This window comes from Sarcophilus harrisii, chromosome 3, assembly GCF_902635505.1.
Source record: "Sarcophilus harrisii chromosome 3, mSarHar1.11, whole genome shotgun sequence".
Lineage (NCBI taxonomy): Eukaryota > Metazoa > Chordata > Mammalia > Dasyuromorphia > Dasyuridae > Sarcophilus > Sarcophilus harrisii.
Window position 1 is genome coordinate 337230736 of NC_045428.1, and position 22859 is coordinate 337253594.

At 33.2% G+C, this 22859-nt stretch overlaps 1 protein-coding gene across 3 annotated transcripts in view; it reads right to left on the reverse strand.

Moving 5' to 3' along the window:
* Positions 1-22859, reverse strand: part of NCKAP5 (NCK associated protein 5) — a 679630-nt gene that overhangs the window by 124550 nt on the left and 532221 nt on the right. For all 3 annotated transcript variants that reach the window (XM_031963671.1, XM_031963673.1, XM_031963674.1), the window contains exons 9-10: positions 13417-13518; positions 7225-7413 (exon numbers count right to left, since the gene is read on the reverse strand). In XM_031963671.1, the coding sequence (XP_031819531.1) occupies positions 7225-7413; positions 13417-13518 (291 nt within the window). The remainder of the gene's footprint in view (positions 1-7224; positions 7414-13416; positions 13519-22859) is intronic.

Sequence of the window (22859 nt, forward strand, 5' to 3'; positions counted from 1 at the left end):
TGGCCTTGGGAGCCATTGAATCAGAAGCTCCAGAAGCTGCTTCTTGTGCTCTCAGCCAACAGATGGTAAGGGAGTCAAATAGCTGATCAGAAGGAGATTACATAAATCTCTTTGCTAGTACTGAGGCAGTACTTTGACTATAGTCATATCTGGGGGTCCTTTTGTTCACAGTGGACCCTCATCACAATTCCAGGGCAGAAATGAATGCTTGTGTTTGTTCACAGACCAGAGTACAGCCTAGAAGAGTAGTAAATAATAATAAATCACACCATCTTGGAAGAAGTGAAAATTTACTGGTCTTTAGAAGTATCTCTGAGAACAAATTCACAAATCCCCTGAAGCTTGGGGCAATGCACCCTCCACCCTTGAAATAGATCTTGATTTTAAAAAAGAATTAAAACTCAAGTAAGAGACCGGGAAAATGAGCAAACAATAGGAAAACCAGGACTATAGAAAGTTACTATAATGACAAAGGTCAAAACATACACTCAGAAGATAAAGTCAAAGCTCCTACATCCAAAGTCTCTAAGAAAAAAACATGGATTGGTTTCAGGCAAAGGAAGAGTTTAAAAAGGATTTTGAAAAACAAGTAAAGGAGGCAGAAGAAAATTGGGAAGAGAAATGAGAGTGATGCAAGAGAATCATGAAAAAAGAGTCAACATCTTGGTAAAGGAGACACACAAACATACACACAAAAAATACTGAAAAAAATATTGCTTTAAAAATAGATTAGATCAAATGTAAAGGAGGTACCAAAAAAACCCAGCAAGGGGAAAAATGCTTTAAAAAGCAAACTAGCCAAATGGAAAAAGAGGTCCTTCAAAATTAGAATCAAGCAAATGGAAGGTAACAACTTTATGATAAATTAAGAAGTAAAAACAAAAAACAAAAACAAATAGAAAACAATATAAAATATCTCATTAGAAAAACAACTGTCCTGGGAAATTGGATCTATTTTCCAAGATCCCAAAGAGATAATTTAAAATTTATTGGACCACCTGAAAACCATGATCAAAAAAGAGCCTAGAAATCATTTTTCAATAAATTATCAAGAACAACTGCTTGAACCAGGCTATCATTACACACAGCAACAACAAGACTATACAACAATCAATTCTGATGGATGTGGCTGTCTTCGACAATGAGATGATTCAAACCAGTTCCACTTGTTCAGTAATGAAGAGAGCCATCTATACACAGAGAGGGGACTGTGGGAACAGAGTGTGAAACATAACATAGCATTGTCACTCTCTCTGATGTTATTTGCTTGCATTTTGTTTTCCTTCTCAGTTTTTCTTTATCTTCTTTCTTGATATTATTTTTCTTGTGCAGCAAGATGACTGCATAAATATGTGTACATATACTGGATTTAACATGTATTTTAACATATTTAACATGTATTTGATTACCTTCCAGCTGGGGGGGAGTGAGGGAAAGGAGGGGACCATTTGGGACATAAGGTTTTGCAAGTGTCAATGTTGGGAAAAATTTGTTTTGTAAAAAAAAAGCTTTAATTAAAAAAAAAAGAAAAACTGCTTGGATATTCTAGAACCATAGGGTAAAGTAGAAATTAAAAGAATCTACCAGTCACTCATGAAACAAAACCCAAAATGAAAACTCTTAGGAATATTCCAAATTCCAAATTCCAGAGCTCCCAATTTAAGGAGAAAATATTTTAAGCAACTAGAAAGAAACTATTCAAATATCATTCAAATACAGTTAGGATAGAATAAGATTTAGTAGGATCAGAATGGTTAGAATGATATTCTGGAGGGCAAAGGAACTAAGATTACAACCAAGAATCACTTATTCAGCAAAATTGAGTATAATCCTTCAGGAGGGGAAATGAACATTCAATGAAATAGGTGACTTTTAAACATTCTTGATGAAAAGACCAGCATTGAATAGAAAAAAAAAAGACTTTCAAATATAAGAAGCATAAAAAGATAACATAAAAAAGAAACCATAGGGGACTTAATAAGGTCAGATAGTTTACATTCCTACATGGGAAGAGATACTTGTAATTTATGAAAACTTTGTCATTATTAGGGCAGTTAGAAAGCTTATGTATAGACAAAGGACACATATAGGAATTGAATATGGAATGAAGATAAAATGATGAAAAAATAAAATTCAAACTCATGCTAATTCCAAATATTCTCTACTAGTTATGTGAACTTGTTCTTTCAGTACTGCAAAATTCAGGTGGGCCAGGTTTTATAAAATAGAGCAACTGAGTGTCTGTTTCCTTATTTCAGATTTCAATTTCTTATTTGTCACTTTTTATTCTATCCTTCCCAATTAGATGATCATTCTCCTTGATAGAGAAAATAGCAGCAAAATAATCATGTAGTTTAGCTTTTGTCTTGGCTTCTGTTAACAGTGCCACATTTATATACTTGGCTTTCCATCACAGAACTAGATTGAAAAGTTCCAGAATTTCAGAGACTAATAGACTAGGAGAAAGGTAAAGGGAGAGATAGAATGAATAAATTATCTCACATAAAAGAGACAAGAAAAAAACTTTTACAGGGGAGAGGAAGGGGGAGAAGGTAACGGGGTGTGAGTCTTACTGTCATCAGAATTGGCTCAAAAGAGGGAATAACATACACACTGAATATAGAATATAGAATCTATCTCACTCCACAGGAAAGTAGGAGAGAAAGAGAATGAAAAGAGAGGTAGTGATAGAGAGAAGGGCAGAATGTGGGATAGGTAGTAAGAAACAAAACATCTGAGGAAGGACAGGGTGAAAGAGGAGAGAGAATAGAATCAACAAAAGGGGAAATAAGTACGAGGGAAATATAGTCAGCAATAGTAAATGAAAAACAATTGAAGCAATTTTCTCTGATTAAAAACTTTATTTTAAAACATATGAAGAACTGAGTCACATTTATAAATATACGAGTTATTCTCCAGTTGATAAAAGATCAAAAGATATGAAAAGTTTTCAGAGGAAATAATCAAAGCTATCTACAGCCATATGAAAAAATTCTTTATTAAATGGAGAAATGTTTCAATATTAAAACAATTCTGAGGTACTACTTTATAACTATTAAATTGGTTAATAGGACAGAAAAGAAACGTTACAAATGGTAAAGACACTAATGCAATGCTGGTGGAGTTGTGATATGATTCAACCATTCTATAGGGCAATTTGGAACTATGCCCAAAGGCTATAAAACCATACACACTTTTTGACCTAGCATTACCATTACTAGGTCTGTATCCTAACAGAGATAAAAAACAAAAACAGAAAGGGACCTATCTGTACAAACCTATTTATAATGGGTTTTCTGAGAGCAAAGAATTGGAAATTAAAGGGATGCCCATTATTTTGGGGAATGACTTAACAAATTGTGGTATGTGATTATGATGGAATACTATTGTATTATAAAAAATGATGAACAGGATGTTCTCAGAAAAACATGGAAAGACTTCCATAAAACTGTAATGTGAAATGTACTATATACAAAGTAACAACGATATTTTAAGATGATCAGCAGTGAATGTCAGCTATTCTCAGCAATAACAGTGATCCAAGACATTTTTGAGGGACTTAAGATAAAAAATATTGCTATCCATAACCAGAGAAAACATTAATGTGTCTTAATACAGATTGAAGCATACTTTAAAAATGCCAAAACTTTATTTTTTCTTGAGGGTTGATTTGTTTTTGATCTTTGTTTTCTTTTACAACATGACTGTTATGGAAATGTTTTGCATGGCTATATATGTATAAACTATATTGAACTGTTTGCCTCTTCGATGAGGAGGAATGGGGGAAGGAGGAAGAGAAAAAGAATTAAAAAGTTTTCAAAACAAATGTTAAAAATTGTTTTTTACATGTAACTGTAGTTACTGTAGTAACTATTACTAACTGTAGCAAAATACTAAATAAATAAATAAATAAAAAACAACAAATGGCAATATCCTTGGAGTAAGTAAGTAGATTACAAAGGTGACTACATGGCAATGGACTATATTCATTTGAATGAATACTTTTTTATATTTCTCTTAAAATATATCTCTTTTCACACCCTAGCTATATCATCTATTCTAGACATTCATAGAATTTGCTGTTCAAGCCCTATATGATACAAAGAAGTTAAGTGACTAGTTAAAGAAAAACTAACATATAGGAAAGGACTAGAACAAAAAGTCCCTATTCCATTATGCTATATATAATGTGTGTTTTATATATAAGAAGCATTTTAGATAAAGAGATTTCTTAGGAGTAGACTTCTGAAATTCTGAAACAAGAAAGTATATTCTATTTCCCCTACCTGGGTTCTATATAATCTATAGAACAAAGGAGCATCCTAAAATATCCTTTACTGTATAACCTTCCTTTTCTGCCCATTAACCTCTTGCCCATGTTCAAGGCCCAACTGAAATATAATCTCAAGACCATGATGACATGCCATCATTCACTCACATCTGACAGTGACCTCTCCATTTTATGAATGACAGTACTTGGTTTATATGTCTCTTATAGTACTTGTCACTTTTGCATTTTGCTCCTTTCATTGAAATCATGGAATGATAAAATATGAATTAGAAAGGACCCTAGAGACTATCTAAGCTATTTTCCTATTCATTGAAAGAATTACTCAACACCTTCACAAAAACCTGTTTTATTGTAACATTTATAGTTGGTCCTACTTCTGTCTTCTGAAGGCACAAATCACAAATCTAATGAATCTCAATTCATGACAAGCCTTAAAATATTTTGAAGATAGATATCATCTCTACCCTAAGCATTTTCTTTGTTAAGCTAACTAGTTACAGTGCTTTCAATCTATTTTTGTAAAACATGATTTCAAGTGCCTTTACCACGTGGGTTTGGGGATTTTTCAGTAGTGCCCAGTATTCCAGGTATAGTGGGACAAAAGGAGAGGATAATGAATAACCAAGTCCCTTGTTCTGAACATTTGATAATCGTCAATTTAGCCCAAACTTGAATTTGTTTTTTTTAATTAGTCAGCCAGATCACCAAACAAAAAAATTATCATTATTTTTTCCCTAGAAATATTATTGAGCTATGTTTCTTTTACCTTATACTCACATTTATTTTTTGAACCTAAGGGCATGATTTTGGATTTATTCCTTTAAATTTTTTATTAGTAGAATTATTAAAATTCCAGTTTGATTAGATTTTTTTGGAATTTAATTTTTTTAAAGCATCAACTATCCTACCCATATTCATTGAAAATGTATATCTGATAAGCAAAATATCCATGTCTTCATCAAATTATTAATAATTTTTAAATTTAAAATGCATAAAAATCCATATGGCACAACAATCAATAACTCCTTTCACAGTGATGTAAATCAATTAGTTAACATTCTTATACATGGTCAATCGGTTATAATCAACCCAGATGCCTTATCTGGTCCATATGTTTCTATCTTGCTCTCATGAATGTGAGCAATAATTCTATTTTACTATTTGCTGAAACCCAAATATCTATATACATATACATACATTTTTATATATGTACATACATACATATGTATATATAATCTATGGGTATATATGTACTATCTATGATCTACTAGATAGTAACTATCAAAATGGGGAAATGGTTTTTTCCTGGTATGACATATTTAATGAACCCATGCTAGCTCCAAATATTCTCTATTTTCCTTGAGTGGGAGAATGTTTGAGATAACAGATGTCATGATTATTAACTTAAATTTCAAAATCCAAATTTCTTTTTTGAATTCAAAAGCATTTCTTCATTCTACTTTTCTAATCATATGAACATGTTCTTTGAACATGTTCTTTCAGTACAGCAATTCACGTGGACTAGGTTACATAAAATAAAGCAACTGAATGTCTGTCTCCTTATCTATCTCAGGTTTCAATTTCCTATTTGTCAGTTTTTATTCTATTCTTCCCAGTTTGATGATCATTCTCCTTGATAGAGAAAATAGCAGCAAAATAATGATGCAGGTTAGCTTTTGTCCTGGCTTCTGCTCACTGTGCCACATTTATATACTTGGCTTTCCATCACAGAACTAGATTGAAAGGTTCCAGAATTTCTGCATTGCCTTCAATTTTCATTTTTTACCTGGAGGAAGCTCACATACTCATTAAAGTCTTCTCTCTAAGATGGAGAATGAGAATAATACAAATTGGAAATTGCTGAATTAATCTTAACTGCCCCTGAAAAGTGCCACATTTGCTCAGTCAGTGTCTTCTTTTTTTATCTTGTAACTCAACAGGAAACACCAAAACACATAATGTTTTTTCTTTATCCCTTCCTATTTAGCCATTCACTGGATCAAGTAATTATCTCTTTATACCTTTACTATTCCCAATTTTTGATCTTCAATATAGAAAAGCATTGGCAAAGTTAGGCAAGAAAAACAATGACTCTGCAACATGTAGAAGATTATCTATTTGAATTCCCAGAGGAGATGCTTCATTAGGACACTACAAGTATAAGTTTTTCTCTTCCACTGCTTTTATATACACATGATCTAAGATATAGTTTCTATATACACATGATCTAAGATATAGTTTCTAAGTTACTTGACTACCTTTTTCTTTTTCATGAACATCAGATACTTTTTTAGGACTAGAGCAATAAAGGTACATGAGCAAACAGTTTAAAATATAAGTATCAAACACACAGCCTAAAGATTCCCTAGGAACCAGATTAAAATGCAATTGAGAAATATTTAACAAAGAAAATACAATAGAATATAGATAATGTCAATATATGGCCGTCTACCTCAAAATATGACTACATAGTAGATCCTTATATATAGTCGAATTTGAGCAAGTCATTTAAACCAAAAGTGTCAAACTCAATCTCCCACAATTGGTAAATATCAAATTTACCCCCAGTTCTTCTGAATCCAAATGAACTAGTTTTTTAGAGTACTACTCATGAAGAAGTTGAAACCAAAGAAAGGTAAATAGAGATCAACTATATAGGATAGAATAAATCTATCTATTTCTGTTTATTTTTATTTTTGGAATCAATCAATCAATAAGATTTTATTAGATGTCTGTTAAATACTAGGCATTCTGCTAGGTACTGAGGAATAGATAAAAACTTGTACCCTTAAAGAGCTTACATTCTAATGATATTCACATATATTTTCTTTGTTTAAGTGGTTAGAAATCTGTAATCCATAATTGGCCCCCAAACTCCATTATTAACCCCATCAAATTATAATATAGTTGCTGTGCTGGAATATTGGTCTTACCCTTTTACTGAGAGTCTTCCCATCATTCCAAGTGTAGGAGGAGCCACTGGAGTATTCACTACATGTACTAGACAAAGAGAGTTCACTACTGCTGCAGCTGTTCCTGGGACAGAGCCGTCCAGAACTAGTCATATTTAAGGCAGGGCACTTTGGGACAGGAACTCCAGATTTTGCATTTAGCTGGCACTCCTATAAACAAGTTAAAAAAAACAAACAAACCTTGAAAAGTAGATCTATTTAGAGATGTTAGTTGACTTTGTCCTAGTGTACAAGAATTAATTGATTAACTGATTTCTGTGGATTTACCAAATCCACAGGCAAAAGTAATATAGCTATGACATTTCTTCATTTCTAATCATACCACTTGGGGAAATGATCTTAACACATGATTATTGCACCTCATAATACAGCAGCTTTCTATGCTATGAGTTTGGCAGCATGGTGAAGTACAGAAAAATAAGGGTAAAAAATCATGACTGTCATTACTTAGCTTTGAGGCCTTCTTAGGAAAGTCACTTCTTTGGGCCTCAATTTTCCTCCTTTCTTCCCTGGATTTAATAATCAAATCAATTTAAACATTGTTCTTGGAAGAGCAAATTAGTTGGTTGCACTATGGATTAACTCCTTATGCACCACATTTCTAATATATGTGTATGTATATGTGTATGTATTTCTATATATCTCTATATGTATGTATGTGTATCATGTAATGTTCCTTCAGACCATCATAATATAATCTCCTTGAGTTTAGGATCTCCTTGAAATTAGATTTCTAGGACTCAGTAGTGTTTAACAAATTATGTTTCAAAAAGGAAGCATTTAAGAAGTGTGTATGTGTCTGAGAGAGAGACAGAGACCAAGACCGAGAAAAAGAGAAAGGCAGAGAGACAGAGAAAAAGAGGACAGAGAGACAGAGAAAGACAGCAAAAGAAACACACATACACAGAAAGAGAGAGAGAGAGAAAAAAAGAGAGAAACAGAGACAGATACAGAAAAAGAGGACGAGGGACAGAGAGAGAGAGAGAGAGAAAGAGAAAGAGAGAGAGAGAGAGAGAGAGAGAGAGAGAGAGAGAGAGAGAAGAGTGAGAGAGAGAGCTCAAAGCCTTTCCCTGCTTCCTTTAATGCTACTACCTTCTCTCTGTTGATTATCTCCATTAAATTCTGCATATATATTGTTTCTACTCAAGTTGTTGATGTGCTTCTCTTCCCTGTTGCACTGTAAATTCCTTGAGGGAAGGGACATTTTTTTGTGCATTTCCAGTTTTTAGCACAGGGCCTGGCACATGATAGGCATTTAATAAATGCTTTCTGTTGAATTGATATCAACCCTCTCATACTCAGATTCAGGATTCTAGATCCTGGGTGAGGAGTGCCAAGGCTGAATTATACTGCATCTGCATTAGACATGTGCTGTGAAAAAATGCCACAAAGCTGTAAAAAGTCCAAGGACACTTGACAACTGCTTTATAGTACTCTAATGTAACAGATGAAGCCTCCATGAGCTGGACAAGGTAAATTAATTTAGTGTCCCAACTGCAATGTCCACTGAGAATGGAATCTTTCCATTACCTTTGAATTCTAGTTTCCTATCTAGTATAAAGCTTTGCCTAAGAAACTCTTTGATGTAGAACAATCCATCTTTGTGACACTTGTAGACAGCCAAAACCTCTTGCTTATGCAATTTATTGACACTTTATGGGTGCCTTTAGTACTTGAGTAGTTATCACCTTTCTCCAAATGCAATTCCAGCTGACTATGAATAAATGCCAACTGGGAAAGGAAATAATGAAGACCAGAGAGTACTTTTGCTAAAATATTAAACCTTTGTATAAGTAAATATACAGGATGGGTTTTATTTGCTTCCTAACCAAAGCCCATATGCTTAATAATGTTAGATCTTCTCCAACATTAGGCATATGGATTGCTGCTGATATTTCTTCCTTGCCACATAACTGGTTTTTAAAATGATCTAAGACTTCAAGGAGTCTCACTAGCATATTGTTGGGGTTTTTTCGAAACTTAGTATTGAATTTCATTAAAAGTAAAAACTCATCTCCAGGTCCAACTTTAAGCAATATTTATTGACTTTTTTAGATTTTGCTTATTGCCTGATTCAGCTTAGTTGAGAAGGATGCTTTCATATGTATGTCTCAATAGAAGACAACAGACCTGTGATTACATGAAACATAAGCAGCTGGCACGACTGCCAGTCAGATCCACCGGCTGCTTAAATCCTGATGATGCCTTATGACAAATTTTAAGAAATATTACATTGAGCTTCATATCTACTTAAGGCTTTTCCATTTTCCTGATTTCTTGTCACCTATATTTTATTACTTCACTCTTTGAGTGAATAACACAGTGGTGGTTATTAACAGCTTCATCTGCTCTGACAACTCAGGTGCATTTGTACTTGAGAAGCTACGGAGTACTTGCTTCCAATCCAGAGCTACACAGCCCTAAATATGACAAATAGATCTGTAGCCACTATGCACATGTAAAGATTAGTCCTTTTATATATTTATGATTTATAGTTTGTGTTCTTCCAAAAGGATCTCAATAGGCTTAGAGATTAAAACATAGACCAAGACAAGGCATTTAAGTATAGAAGAATAGAGAAGTAGAAGAAGAAAAGTTCAGGAGCCCAAATTGGGAATATTATCATATTTAGACCAAGAATTGGCCTCTCAGTTTTGGTTCTTGGATAAAGGATACTGTGTGACATCAGGGACAAAAAATATCTTTATATTCAGTCATCATTTTACAAAGAGATACAGGAATATTTTTTTAAAAGACCATTCCTATTTCAACCCTTTATAGTGACAGAGGGCAAAGTACTTTGCTGCTATTATCTTTAACTCTGCCTTGGGATTATGTGTTCAGGAGCTTATATACTTCAAGAACTATTTCCCCCAACCCCAGCCACAAAGATATTTTTTTTGTTCCTTTAATATATTTCACACTTTTTTTTTGCAATTACATCTTGTTAATGGCTGGTTCCTTTTTCTAGAATCTTCTGGTCTACTTTTCTTCTCTGTTATCATCTAAAACCTATCCATTCTTCAGTTTTAGATCCAATTCCATTTCCTTTTTCTTTTGAAGTTTTCTCTGACCACCATACCTGAAAGTGGATTATAACTTTTTTTCTAGAATCAGTGGTAAGGGACATACATGGTCCTAAAATACAATTATTTGTATTAATGATTTGGAATTTGGTGTTTATAGTTGGCAAAGTGGAGGAATGGCTAGAGCCAATCAGAGTCAGGAAAACCTGGGTTCAAATTTTACTGAGTATGAACAATTTTTTTTAACTTCTCAACAATCTAGAAAACTCTAAAATTAAACGTTTCTAGGAAGGTATGATTTGAGTTAATAAAAGGAATTCATTTGGGAACTCCCTATATCAAGGAGATCATTAATCATCCATTCACATGCATATTGTTCATCCCATTAACCAAATTATAGTCCATGTAGACCATAGTTTAAATTTTTTCATAGCATTTTAGTACCTACCACAGGTACAAACACTGACAAAAATATAGTAATATCATAGATTTAGGACTGAAAGAGTTCATAGAAGGAATGTATTTGAACACTCTCATCCTTCAATTGAAGAAACTGAGAAATTAACTTATTACCAAAGGTTACATGAGAAGTGTTAGAATGCAGTTTGAATTCAGGCCCCATGACTATAAATACATTGTTGTTTCTCCCCTCCCACCCCCACCCCCGCATGTTGCATCACAAGTTATAGAATATCAATTGATATTTATTGATTATAGGCCAAAAACATTTGGCATTAATATGATGCTTACAAACATTATTACTCTCAACATGATGGCAGTATCCTGAAGTTACATTTCATTACTAGTACCTTTTTTTTTCTCTAGAGATAATTCTGAAGTTAAAGATTTTAAGTAAAGCATAGGAATGAATAAAGAACAATGTTATGGGGAAGAAAACTGGCTGTCAAAGTAATTTTTTGTGTTTGACCACATCACTTCTATAAATTCCATTGATTCTCTATCATCTGTAAGTTCAAATTAAAGCACTTGTGTTTGGCTTTATAGCCCTTCACAACTTGGCTTCAACCCACTTTTGCAAGTTTATCATATCATATTCTTCCCTTCCTGGTACTTGACAGTCCAATCATACTGGCCTTCTTGCTGATTCTCCATCTTTCATTTTGGTATTTTTGGAGCAGCTGTCACCTGAGCCTAGAGTCCCTTCCCAAATCCGTCCTTGAGAATTGTGTTTTCTTCAAAATTCTGGTCAGCTGAAACCTTCCATATGAAGCCTCTTCTGATCTGACAAACTGCTGGTGCTGTCTTTCTCAGACACTATTTGACTTTAGGTTAATTACTTAATTCTTCTGGGCCTCAATTTTCTCATCTGTAAAACAAGGGGTTTGGACTAGATGATCTCCAAACAGTCCCAGCTCTAAATTTATGTTACTAAGACCCACCTTCCCCTGCCCCCCAACATCTCTTGTATTTAGCTTTCATATATTTGGTATAAACTTATTTGTGTATATGCTCTTTCCCTAAAGAACAGAAGCTTTTCAAGGGGAGGTATTTTTTATTTTTGTCTGACCCCGCCTAGTCTGGTGACTGATACATAATAATAAATACTTGTCTCTTGACTGTTTAGAAAGATCACTAGTCTTAAAGGAGATGACCTGAGGTGGACTCTTGATTCTTGTATGTACCAACAGTGTTATCTCTGGTAAACCATTTAACATTTATGTGCTTTTGAGTCCTTACTTATAAAATAGGACTAATAATATAGATACACACATATTATATATATATATATATATATATATATATATATATATGTATATAATAGTGGATATACATATATATAAGATATATATATATATATATATAATTGTTAATTGGATTATTTTGAGCTTACTTATATACTTACAATTTCACTGCTTTAGAAATTACAAAATAAGTACTATATAAATATGAATTTTAATTATCCTACTGTTATACTTGTGTCGTTACTAATGATATGATATAGAGAAGTCATTCTAAAATAGTGAAATTCATTCATTAGACCACATTTGGTCATGTAGCTATCTACCCTGACACAGGATGGATGAATGGATGGTTGAGTGGCATTCATGGTTGGCATTCAATTAATATCATTTCTTTACCTCCTGTTATATGGGTATAATGATCTCTAAGACGTCTATTCAGAAGTCATGGCATTCTACGAAATGTAAATAATCCTTTAAAATAAAACAAAGCAGCATACTAACTTCTTCATGTTAGTTTAATTATATTGTTAATTTGAAAAATACATACTTTTGCACTGAATGTGGAATTTTTCTCATCCTTTATTTTTATGCTACCACCTTGAACAACTCAGGCACTTAAAAATTTCACTGTGTGAATTATTATACATGAGCAGCATTTCACTTAAACAAAGAAAGGCAGCCAAGAATTTCTGAATGAAATCTGCATGGTTAAATAATATGGTCTTCAGGCCATGTTATAGATTGAATGCTATTAGTGTCTTTATGAATATATAAAATTATAGCATTCCACTAAAATTTAATTCCAATTTAACTTAAAAGTATTTACCTTTGATATAGAATATCACATTTTGACTGACAAAATTATATAGTAAAATAAAGGGCAAGTTATCTATAAGTATTTAGCCGTCAGTTTTTAATGTCCTTATACGTCTTTATATTTTTATCTAGCTTTTGTTTTTTAGTTACCTTATTTTACATAAATGAGCATTAATAACCATGCTTGTTAAAGTTTTGTCAAATAAGCACAAAACTAACCCCATATTTTTTAAAAAATGCAGAGCTTATGAATTTTTAAAAGTTCATACATAATATATCATAAAAGTAGGATGAATAATATGGTACATAGGCTTTAATAAAAAGCTCCTTGACCATTTCTCAGAGACTTTGAGATGTAATCAATACCCAAAAAAGTATCTTGGGGACATAGCAAAGATTTATGTTTTTTTTTGCTCAGAGTGACACTTTCTGCTTACTATATCAACCAGGGACATGATATTGAATTTCAAGGAACAGAAGAAAGGAAAGTATTTTTACTGCCTTACAACCCTTCAAGGATAAGTTTAATAGTACACCTGTGACATCATTCTTCACAGAAAGAAAATAGTGTTAGAAACAAGTGATTAGAAAGCAATGGGGAAACTCACATGAATGTCAACATCTGTTCGTGAATGCATCAAACTTGGGTTTCTTTCTGCCTCTGAAAGCAAATCCCCTGATGAAAGGTCCAAGATGCGTGAGTGAAGTTTCTAAGGAATGATAAAGGAAAAAAAAACAAAGGAGAAGCTTAGTTAGCAATAATAGCTTGTTTCACAATTTCATCTAGGACAGAAAAACTGTAGAAAGAAGGTGTTTTTCTGATTAAAGTGTATGTGTTAAAGAATCACAGAATCTTTAAGTTGGAAGAGACCTTAGCACTCAAGTAGCCCAACATTTAGATGAAATTTGAATCTCCTATTTGGAAATCTTGCCACCGATGGATAAAAATACTTTTAACAATAAAATAACCAATGAAAAAACACTCTAATGAATCCCATTTGAGAAACTCTAGTCATCCTTGTACATGATATGCTGGAAAATTAATAGTAAGAAAAATGTAAATATTTGTAGACATTTATTTAAGGATTTGGATAGACTATAATGAAAGGCATTAAAATGAATATTTCATATTAATGTTTAAATGGTCTTCACCCTCCCACTCCATCATTTTAACCTTGCTGTGTTAAAAAGTAGTTAGAACTTGAGCAAAATGATTATAAAAGTGACCCTATTTCTAAACAGCATTGATCTAGTGAAATCTTCTCTTGGACACTTTTTACTCAAAGTCATTAATGTCATCTGTTAGGAACAATTAATGTGAATAGAAAATAATTGCATCAGGGAGCTGGGGACTCAGAGGATTTTGTGCATTAATATTCACATGCTGTTCGATTACATACTCAATTCTTTACTTCAGTTTTGCTTGGGAGGACTGCTAAACCAGTGCCATTTCCCCATATTAATCTGTATACTAATTACTAGGGCTTTCTACACACATTAAATTTGATCTGTTTAATTGCAAATACAATAAACCTCATGATGTATGCCTAACTTCTAAGCTGATGACTTTAAAAAAAATAGAAATTATATTTGCTGCCAGGTTTCTCCTGGACACTACTTCTGTGACTTTAGACACCACCAATCTATCAAACACACACACACACACACACACACACACACACACACACACTTTGTCTTTTTCTCCATTCATCTTTCTTTCCTTTCTTCCTTTCCTCTTTCCCTCCTTCTCTGAGTCCCTCTTTCCTCTCTTACACACACATATTGTTCTACATGACTTTCCTTTTTTTCACTAAGATAGTTCAATTGGAAATTGGCTTTGATCCAGACAGCTTCATATATTTTGTAACACTAATTAATTTTAGGGTCACTTCAAAGATCAAAGGTTACATCAAAGATCATAATTTATTTGCTTATTACTCAGCAGTTTCCTTCATTTCCTACCACAGTCTGCCAAAAATTACAGAAAACAGTAAGTAAATAATCAGCATCCTTCTCCACTCTCATTTTGGTCCTGGTGTGGTGCTTACTAGAATGGCATGCCCTGTAACAATGATAATGCCTGAAATTTAAAAGGTGTCTTCTAACCTAATAATCGATTCCAAAAAGCATTAAGCATCTATAATGTATGACACTCTCCTAATCACTAAAGATAAAATGACAGAAAAAAATCTGTGTCCTGGAGGAACTTATATTTTAATAGTTCTATACTGTAAAGAAACATATAAATACATGATATTTTAGAAAGCATGAAAATGCACTAAAACCTAGAGAATCATGAAAGTGTTTCCATAGGAGCTCACAGATGGGCTAATAACTGAAAAATTGACATTATTCCTTCAATATTAATAATTCCATCTCTCCTGGTATTCTCAACTACATTTTAATTCTTTCATTTTTATGATCACTACTAGGAATTCATCTTTTATTTCCTCTTCTGGATTAGTAGACTAAAATATTTTTCCATTGTAATATTGGTTTGTTTTATCTCCCCTTTTATTCAGTTCAATGTATTCATTAATAGTAAATAATCAAATCCAATTCAATAGAAAATATTAAAAAAACTAGTATTATAAAACTTCATTTTAAAGAAATCATACAATTGTAACTCAGATTGAAGGAGAAAATGAATAATTGGACCTAGAAGTCAAGATCAAGGTTCAAGTGCTGTTCTCATGAACTCTAAACTATATAAAAGGCAAAAAAAAAGTCTGATCTTCCTTGATAAAGCTAATTACTCCCTAGGATTTCCCTTTATTCAAAACATCACAGATCTAGACAAAGAAAATGCATGTATATTGTTCACAATTAACTATCTGGAAACCAATGCACTATAAATATAGCTCAGACATGAGAATGATGTCAGGTATACAATATTTAATGAATTTTCCCATTAACAAATTAACAAAGAAATCTTTAATACTTTAGCAAAATGAATGTTTATCCTAATATACATAAACTATAAATACTTTTAGAATTGGAAAGGCTCCATAAAGTGGAGCCAGATTTGAGTTTGAATCCCAACTTTATAACTTATTTGCTATAAAATCTTGGGTGAGTTATTTCATTCATCTGGACCTTTGTAAATTTCAAAATTTTATGTGCAAATATACAATGGCATTGTCATGGTATGAAGGTGACATCAGATAGGTTCTCAAAGGTTCTAGGAGCAAAAATATAATCTGTGACAAGTCTTGCCATATATTCAACAATGGATTATATGTCTCTTGTCAAGCAGCTAGCCTATCTAAATCCAGAAGGTTCATTACCAGAAGGTTAGTTTGAGGACTGTGAATTTTTCAGCACAGTAAGTCATAAAGATTATTAACATATCTGAGATTCATTGGATTCAATTGGATTCACTGGATTCAATAAGGATTTGTTTCTGAGGAAATGCAAAGTATTAAGATAGATAAAGTTATTGAATTTCGAAAAAGGTTCATCAGCTCCTGAATGGTCTGTGTTAACTTCTACAGTCACAAAACCCTCTTTTGTTATAATAACATTCTTTATTTTTTGTTGTTGAATCAATCAACAAACATTTACTAAATAGTTCCGCTAGATAAGCATTGCAACAAGTACTAGGGATACAGAGAAAAGAAATAACTGTTTCTACCTTAGAAGAGCTGGTTACTGATATATAGTAAATATCATAATGCTAAACCTGTTATATAAGCCACTCTTTCACTGTTACCTCTCTACAGTAAATAACCTCATCTTCTTTAATATTTGACTCTAAGTTTCCATTTTTTTCATTCTTTATATCAACTTGTTCAAAGGATTTAGAGTAAAAAGAGATCTTAGAAATCAAGCTTCTTCTAGACCCAATTTTATTTTTCAGTGTCTTACAAAATGGAATACAAATGCTTACCCAGTATGGGTACAATTATTTCTTGTTCCTGTATGAAATACTGGCTACTGCATTTTAAAGTTGTTTTTTTTTTTCATGAAATTTTACTTAAAATAGCTTATACACCTGACTCAGGCTTTTGGAGACCAATTGTACACTTTGCTTCCTTTTCAGTTTTATTTGTTCTTAGCCAGCTGACTATTAAATCACTGATATCTATTACATTCCCATCTTAGCAAAGATGATTTGTAACTATGACTGTTACAAATGTGACATAGTCACCTATGACTATGTCAACCAAGACATGTACATATATATTTACATATATATGTATATATACACATGTATAGACCATTTCAGGAACATTTATTTAAAAAAAAAAAAGGAGACAATCCTCATCCCCAGGCAAGCAGGCTATTAATCACAAAGCACCTATTATGTGCCAGGCACTGTGATAGGCAGTGGGAGTACAGAGACAATAAATCACACAATCTTTGCCCTCCAAAGATTATACATTTGATAGGAGGATGTAACAAGTAAAAATGTGCCTTGTTTAATATGCTTTCTCTTTTGTGCTTTGCACATATTGTTTTTTTTGGGGGGATTATTGTTTTCCTTTTTAGAAATTGAGGGTTTCTAGTAAACTTGCATGGAACAAGTCTATTGGTACTCTTTTTCCAGCAGTATGGGTTCACATTATGTATGCGTCATATTTTGGCAGTTCTCATGATACTTCAAACTTTTTCGTTATTATTTATCTGTTAGAGTGATCTTTGGTTTTATTATGTCTTTGTTTGGAGAGCCATGGACCACACCCATATAAGAAAGCGAACTTAATCAATAAACATTGTGTGTGTACTGACTGCTCCTCCAGCTTGCTATTCCCCATATCTCTCCCTTTCCCTGGGTCTCTCTATTCCCTGAGATACAATAATGTTGAAATGAGGTCAATTAATAATCCTACAATGGCCTTTATGTGTTCCAATTAAGGGAAGAGTCAATCCATGAGGCAAACTTCATTGTTGTCGTATTTGAAGAAATTGCTATCGCCACCTCAGCCTTCAGCAACCACTACCCAGATCAGTCAATAGCCACCAATACTGAAGTAAGACCTTCCGCCAGCAAAAAGATTATGACTTGCTGAGGCCCCCGATAATGGTTAGCATTTTTTAATAAAGTATTTTTAATCAAGGCATGTATATATATACATATATATATATTTAAGACATAACACTATTGTACACTTAGGAGTTTACAGTATAGGGTAATTTTACAGTTGCAAAATCTCTCTTTTGTTATTATACCTTCATAGGCAGTAAGAAACCAAAAAATGTGTGTGACTTGTTTTATTGTGATATTACTAGAGGTCAGACTCCAAATCCGTAATATCTCTGAGGTATGCCTATGCACAAATATGTATGTATGTTTGGATGGATATTATAAGGTCATTTGGGGAGGGAGAAGTACTATTAGCCAGATGCATCAAGACAAAGCTCATATAGATGTTTTCCGAGCTGCAGTCTATTAAAACCAAGATTTCTAGAGGCAGAGATGAATGAGGGAAGTGAATTGCAGGCATAAAGGACAGCTTGGACAAATGCACCATGATGGTAGATAAAATATTGAATATGAAGGAAAAGCACGACAGCCACTTTGAACAAACAGGGTGTTATGAAGGGGAGTGACATATGCAAAGAAGAGAATGTTATTTCCTAGGAAACACGGGTCTAAGATCTGTGGCTTTTTTCTCTCTCTCATATCTCTCCACTTTGGTCTTTGCAAAACTGATTCTATTTTGCAAATTTAGTAATCAATGATGTCTTCAAATATATATCTCCAGATCAGAATTCTCACCTGAGTTCTTTCTGGTCCTTAAGTTGAAATGCCTATGGAATATCTCCACTTGTTTATTCTTGTAGCATCTCAAACTCAACAAAATAACAATCTAATTCATGCCTTTTCCTCTGTTCATGACTGTCCATCCTGTGTGACTTGTTCATGTTCTTCCAAAAAATTTTCACAGGGGGTTGACTTAATATGATGGAGGCCTTTCTAGATTTCTCCTGGAATCGAAGTACATCATTCTGTTTGTCCACTTTTCATCCTTTGCTCTTGTAGTATGATTATATAATCTTCACTTACTGTTTTAAAATTCCTTAATGATATAGTATATGGTTGAAAGATATTTAGTGAATTGAACAGTGAGCACTCATTATTAATTTTTTTGTGTATCATTTTCAAATAAAGAAATACACCATACAATGCTGTTTGAATGCATTTATAATTGCTTTGTATTTTTTAATACATTTAGAGTACATGTGTCTGTGTGCATCCTATAAATAATTGGAGAATGAGTGTTACAATTTCACTGCTGGGAATGATGTTCTGTGTAATTTGGATGTTTGTCTCTTTGATAATGACTATAATATATAATGCTTCCACATATTGATTAAATTTCAGGTCCAGTATAAAAAAAAACTAAATCTATGAAAACAGTTACATACTTGGCAACAAAATTTATATAGTAATAGAAAAACATGTCCTTGTTTCATGGCCTTGTAACAATGCAAAAGACAAATCTTAGCTTCTAGGACCTTGTCAATGCCAGTGCAGCCAGTGCCAAACCATACTTTGATATTAGATGAGTTAATTTGACATCAATCACCCAGCTGAGTTTTTTCTACATAATTCCATGTCTGTGATTCAAAGCAGAAAAAAAGTTCTCCTCTATGCAATGAAGTAAAGAACTCATTGTCCTTGATTTTGCAGGGATGAAAATGTCATGAGTTTCTCAGAAAAGGAGTGACTAAAGACTCTTTGCCTAAAGACTACTGGACAGCAGTTTCTTTTTCCTGAATCCCTGCATAACTTACTAGCAACTGGTAAACACATATATTTCTTATTGAATTGAACTGAATTCTGCTCATCATATCCTCAAAATGCTCAAAGTATGCTGCATAGTGGCACATTTAGTCAGATTATTTAAGACATCTTTGTTTCTGCCTTATTTTATATTATAGGGTCATAGATTTGAAGCTAGAAGGTAACTGAATCAAAGTGAAGATGATATTTAGAAAAAATTTGACACTTAATAAATGTTCAGAGGTGATGAATAGTAGCAAATTATATAAAACAAACAATAAAATGTAGCTCTATTCTGAAAACTGCTGAATACAGTGATTGCTGAACATGATAGAACACTGAGGCTCTATTTAATAACATAACGTAAGGTGGAAGACAGACCATTATTTGTACAATTCAGATAGCCTTTTTTTTAAAACCACAATGAAGAAAATTTTATTCATTTCTATATTTCCCTTACCTAACTTTTGGAAAGGAAATGGAGATAGTATAGTATGAAGAAACTAGTCTCTTTCTACCTTTCTAGTCTTCTTACAAGTAAGGAAAATGAAGGTGGCTTTTGATAACTTAATCAGTCAACATGGTTAATTTTAATTCAGTAATTCTTTATTTTTGTCTGAATTGCTTTATTATGCCTCTTATGAATAGTGGGTAAATATCCTGAAAAATGACCTGTCTTCTCCATTAGGGAATCTCTGCTCTCCTGGGGGTAAATAGTCTTCAGGTTAAAACTGACTAACTTCCATTAATATACAGTAGTATATTATATCAATGAGAATGTCTGCTGTTGTCTTCCATTTGAGCCCTGAATTAGTTATATAACATGCCATCAGATGACTTTTATGTGATAAAGTGTCATCCATCAGATGTTAATTTCTGGTTATAGATCTTTGTCAGTAATAGAAGGGAATGCTTAAAAAAGGCAAAAGAAGGGAAGAAAAAGAGAAAGAGCAGGGGGAAAGGAGGGAATAATGGAAAGGAAAAAGAGAGAAGGAAAAGGAAGAGGAAGGAGAAATAAAGGATGAGTGAAAAAGAAAAGGAGAGGAAAGGAAAAGATAGAAAAAAATAGGTTAATCAAATCTTATGTTACAATAAATTCAGAGGGAAATTCAAGCCACTTTATCTTTCTGAATTCTTGGTCTTGGTCACTGGAAGAAATGTGTGTTTCAATCTCTTTTCTCTTCAAGCCTCTCATAGCCCCAAGCCATTAATGTAGGTGAAGAATTCTCATACTTTACTGAAAAAATTTAAGTCCTTGAACTCAAGTCCCCTGTCTTCTCTCTTTCTTCATCTCAAACCTCCCTTCATATAACCTTGCCCCACTATCTTCTGCTTTACTAAAGTCTCTGATGAAGAGATTTCCTTCTTATCCAAATCATTCTTTCTACATGAAGCCTCCCTTCATAATCTTCTCCAGAAAACTGCTCTTTTCCTGCCCTATCATCGCTCACTTTTATATTCACATTTTCCTCATCTGCTTCCCCATTCTCATTCATTCTTTCAGTTCATTTCTAGATCTTCATAAATATTCTTAAACCTTCACCATCTTAAAGAAAAAATAAAAAAAAAACAAGAGATCTTACTACCTCAGCTATTGTCCCATATTTCTCTTCCCTTTCTCAGCTAAATTCCTTGAAAAAAGCTTTTTACACTTGGCACTCCACTTTCTATCATCCCACATTCTTTCTAAAACCTCTGCAATCTGGTCTTGTCATTCAAAAGATACTGCTCTCCTCAAATTACTAATGATCACATTTGACAAATAAAGTGGCCTTTTCTTAATTTTCATCTTTTTCAATTTCTGTGCAGTATTTTACACTGCTGACTTTCCTTTTACTTTTAATAAATTCTTCTCTTTGGGTTTCATGACACTTTTCTCTCAGTTTTCACCCCATCAGTCTAATTGTTCTTAGTTTCTTTTGCTGGATCATCATCCCTATCACATTAAAGCTCTATTATCAGCTCATTGTCCTCTCTTTCTCTTTTGTCTTTCAATAGTCTCCCACTTGGACGCCACATCAGCTTCCATGGGTTCAATTATCAATTTCCTGCAGATAGCTACTGGATCTCTATATCCAGTCTCAATGTCTATTGAAAACTGACTAATAGAAATTCTGAGGTGGACATCCCCTAAGCATCATAAATTCAACATTTTCAAAAGATATTCTTTCACCCTATACTTCCTTCAAACTTCTCTATTATAATTGAGGATATTATCATCCTTCCAGTTATCCAGATTCACATCCTAGATGTCATCCTTAACTCTACAGTCTCTATCATCTATAAATCCACTCACTTGTCAAATATGGTCATTTCTTTCCTCATATCATCATTTGAACATAACACTTTCCCACCATTTATAAAGCCATCACCTAGTTCAGACCTTCATCATCTCTTGCAATAATGTACAGTGTGGTTTCCTTACTTCCAAGTTTCTTCCCTTTCCATCATCTCCACAGATATCCAGAGAATTTTTCCTAAAGCACATGATCTACAAACTCTGCTGGCTTCTCAGTAATCTGGAATCAAATGTCCAGTTTGTATTTAAAGTTCTTCACTATATGGACTCTTAGTATATTTCCAGACTTCTTACACATTATTCCCTGCTACATAATTTGTAGTGTAGTTTTCCTAATCTACTAGCTCCTTGGCAAATACTATGCTTTCTTTGATCCTTGGCCTTCATTAGTAGTTGAAATAGCCAGTTTCTTCCAAAACTCATCTCATGGGGCACCCTCCATATCAGTCTTTTCCTGACTTCCCCAAACCCCTTTGGCCCACCACAGCAGCTAATACTCTCTGACTTGAATCTTCTTGTATTTATTCTGCACATATTCTGTATATACCTATTTTTGTGTGTCTTACTCTTCAGAATGTAAGCTCTTTGAGGGAAAAGACTATTTTTGTCTTTGTATGTCCTATGTTTAGTAAAGTGTCTGTGACATAGGAAGTGCTTAATAAATGTTTATCGATTAATGTGTGGACTGTTTGTGGGAATGATTTCTGAATAATTAGAAAGACAGAGGCTTTGGATATGCTGAGAATACTGAAGAGAAGAACATGGAAAAAATTTTAAATAATTATGAAAATGATTTAGGTAATTTCCTAGTAGGAAACTTGAGCAACCAGATGATTTTCCCTAAATTTTATGTTGTTCATTTATTATACATTATAAATGCTGCCTTAGTCAGAGGAGTGAGCCTTTACCCACCCTTCTAGATGCCATCAAGAGAGGATTGTAGGAGACCCTTGTTTCACATTTCACAAGGTTTCATTTGATTGCATTAAGTATTTATTATATAACTGCATATTATATAACTG